General features: G+C 42.4%; 1 protein-coding gene across 2 annotated transcripts in view; it reads right to left on the reverse strand.

Moving 5' to 3' along the window:
* Positions 1 to 780: 780 nt before the first annotated feature.
* kcnj13 (potassium inwardly rectifying channel subfamily J member 13) overlaps positions 781 to 3,554 on the reverse strand; it is an 18,072-nt gene continuing 15,298 nt past the window's right edge. For both annotated transcript variants that reach the window (XM_053647618.1, XM_053647617.1), the window contains exons 2-3: positions 2,571 to 3,082; positions 781 to 1,533 (exon numbers count right to left, since the gene is read on the reverse strand). In XM_053647618.1, the coding sequence (XP_053503593.1) occupies positions 935 to 1,533; positions 2,571 to 3,039 (1,068 nt within the window). In that variant the 5' untranslated portion in view covers positions 3,040 to 3,082 and the 3' untranslated portion in view covers positions 781 to 934. The remainder of the gene's footprint in view (positions 1,534 to 2,570; positions 3,083 to 3,554) is intronic.

The following is a 3,554-nucleotide window of genomic DNA, read 5'->3' on the forward strand; positions in this document are numbered from 1 at the left end:
CTAATGCGATTCTGCATGTTTCCAAGCTTTAACATTTTAATGCTATTTTGCTAATTGGTACCACAATCACCTGGCACCGAGCCTGTAAGCAGTAGTATTGTTTAGCTACAGTATCAGCATTGTACTCTAAAATCATCACTTATAATCGTTAATTCTCAAAACTTCACGGTTCCGTAAATGTTCATCCCCGTTTCATGCTGTTCCTTCGTTTTCAAGTCTGGATGGTGTGATGTGGATTAGGAAGAACAGCGTTCCTCAAATCCAGTCCTTGAAGGTGAAAAATACAGTTTTCTCTCTATTCTGAATCTCGGTTCCATGAAGGAGCTCATTTTCAAAGTTGATCTGGGCATTTAGAAGAAGCGAAAATGCAAAATGATATCGATTCTGGCTGATGGGGCGGGGGGTAGATCTGAGGAATCAGACTGTGGTGTTGAATAAAATGCTAGTGGATTCACTGTGTATCTTTATGATGTCTTAAAAATAAAAAAATCGAAGACAGTCATCACCATTATTCAGAAAGACAATAATGAAAAGCCATAAATGATTAGCTAGGTAGGATTTAGCATCTATTTGGTGCTCGGTTGCTTCCATGCTCTTGATCAGCATTCATTTGTTTCCTCCTAGCAATTTATTGTCTGTCAGTTAGTATAGAATTACTCCATTGAGTGAAATAAGAGCTTTTTGAAATTTATGTTTTGAAATTTGATTAGGATCCAGTCAGATTCTAGCTTGTGATTAGCAACTAGACAGGTACTAGCTAGCGATTAGCATCTGACCAAGTTCTAGGTAGTGATTATGATTAATGGAATGAAGTGTAAAGACTTATGTGATTGTTGTTCTCAAGTGAAATGTCCTTTCATGTGCACAGAGTGGATGAGGAACAATGCAGGGCACACACACACACACACACACACACACACACACACACACACAGCTATTCCATAGCATCGTTACCATCGCCATTGACCTGTACCACACACTCCTTGTCCCGAGAGTTGCTGTATGTGTTGGGTCCCATAAGTGGGCACATGTGTGTGTCGAAATAGCGCATGGCCTGAGTGCTGTTCCGCCGTTCCCCGTGCAGGACCGCCTTGGTGAAACGGCGGCCATATTGGATCTCGTCGGCCAAGTAGGACGTCCTCTTGTGGTAGGCGGATCCAGTGCCCTCCTGGGAAGCAGAAAGAAACACGACCAGCTCGAACTGCGACTGGCCTGAAGGTGGCATGGCACGATTCAGTGGGCTGTCTGGGGTCAAGGGGTGGAGAAAGGTCAAAGGTGACAGGAAGAGGGGGCAAGGTCGCGAGCCCAAGCCGTCCAACAGGAAATCCAGGGCGGTTTGGTGGATTGTGTGATCGTCCTGTTCCTCATAGAGCACAGCGCTCAAACACACATCAACCAGCGGCCTTGAGAGCAGGTTACACACGCGGAACATTAGGCAACGTTGACCTTCGACTTCACACACCACGGCTTTAGGGCTGAACAAGATTCCACTGCAGCGCTTCTGTGGACGAGAAAATTTAGCCACGAATGCACCTGAGAGAGAGAGAGAAGAAAAATAAACAAAGGAGTGAATTTTTTTTTTTTAAAAACAATTTTTCAATAGGAACACATATACACCTGATCATTCAAGCAAGTATCCTATCAGCCAATCACGTGGCAGCAGTGCAGTGCATAAAATCATGCAGATACAGGTCAAGATCTTGAGGTAATGTTCACATCAGACATGAGAATGGGAGTAAATGTGAGCTCTGGGACGTGAATATTTCAGAAATATTCAAGGCTATAACAGCAGAAGACCACATCAGGTTCCACTCCTGTTAGCCAAGAGCTGGATTTCTGTAAAGCTGCTTTGGGACAATGTCATAACGAAACATATTGAATTACATCGATATGTTTCGTAAAACTTGACACATCTATTGTCTTAATTTAAATTAAAAAAAAAGTTTTGCTTGTTGTACATAATGTACCACACTGTGAGCCACAGTTTAAACTAAAAAGTTTTCTGCCAAACATGCTCTGTTTAAAAGCCCTGAGAAAAGCCTCTGATTAACTAATTTTTGTTTATATTGGTGTTGCAAGTTATAAGCTAGCTGTAATGTTTAAATAAGTTACAGTGCATGCAGTTATTCAATACCTAGAGGTATTTCTTAATATTTAACACTTTCAGTCATCCAGAAATGCAAAGTTAGCAAAATAGACAGTTTTTCCCTTCATAATTTGTGCAAACTTTAATACTTAAAATGTATTTTAAATGTCCATAAACAAGCATTTTTCAATACAGAAATTTAACACCCCATCTTAACTATTTAGTTACCTACCTTTTACAAAAACAAAATCGGTTGTGTGAGCTGAATGTTGGCTAAAATAAAGTTTAACCCATAATGTTGGATGAACAAAATGTTTACTTATATATAGAAATATATCATTTTACTCTGGACTTTTTTTTTTTTTTTAAAGCAAAGTATAATGTTGCAAAGAGAACCATCCAATAATCATAAAAAGCAACATAACACTGAAAAAATCTAAGTGATTCAATCTTGTTCGTAGAATATAATTTGAAAAAGAGGTACCAGTGATGAAGGCCTCAAGCATGAGCCCCAGGAGCATCTGCAAGGCAAGAAGGGCAATGGCGGTAGGGCAATCGGCGTTGGGGTACATGGTCCCATATCCGATGGTCAGCTGGGTCTCCAGGGCGAACGAGAAGGCGGCAGTGAATCCCGTGACATATTTGACGCACAGCGTATGCCCAGGCGGTGGGTTGTCATGGTCGACGTCCAAATCACCATTGGCACGCGCCAAGACATACCACAGTACAGCAAAGAGAAGCCAGTGGAGAAGGAAGGAACCACAGAATGCCAACACCACCCAACGCCAACGCAAGGAAAGCCACGCTCCCCACATGTCCTTAAACGCCCCGATCCACATTTCCCGTATACCGGAGGCAGGGCTGCGCATAAGACTCCGCCCATCCTTGCTGACCAATCTCTGCTGCTGAGGTTTGGTTTTCATTAGCGGTAATGATGAGCTGCTGGTTGCCATGCCAACGGGGAGGGTAGGGGGTAATGAAGATGACGATTTGGACCTGAAAAATTCAAGAAAACATTGTCGATAAGTTTGTCTAAAACACACGGTGCAAAAGTCTGAGTCAGAATTATTTTTGAAACGTATTCTTCAAAGAGCTGCACAGGTCAATCAAGATAAAGCCATATTTTAGCCACTGAAATCAACACAATTGGTTGATACAAATCTTTCCAGAATACATTTGTGTGTGTGTGTGTGTGTGTGTGTGTGTGTGTGTGTGTGTGTGTGTGTGTGTGAAGGGAATTAAGCCCAGCACCTCACTGGACAGAGTCAGTTGTATGTGCTGGTGGGAGTGGCAGTGTGTGACAGTCATTGACAAGCCTGATGACCTGTCGATCCACAATGATATATCATGGTGACCCTGGTGATATAAATGTCCTCCAGTGATGTTTAGGTTGCTCCTGCTATAGCTGAGCAGTTCTAACCTCTCGCTGAAGAACAGAGCAACTTCCAAACCAGAGTGTGAAGCTGCT

The sequence above is a fragment of the Ictalurus furcatus genome, chromosome 17 (assembly GCF_023375685.1).
Source record: "Ictalurus furcatus strain D&B chromosome 17, Billie_1.0, whole genome shotgun sequence".
NCBI lineage: Eukaryota > Metazoa > Chordata > Actinopteri > Siluriformes > Ictaluridae > Ictalurus > Ictalurus furcatus.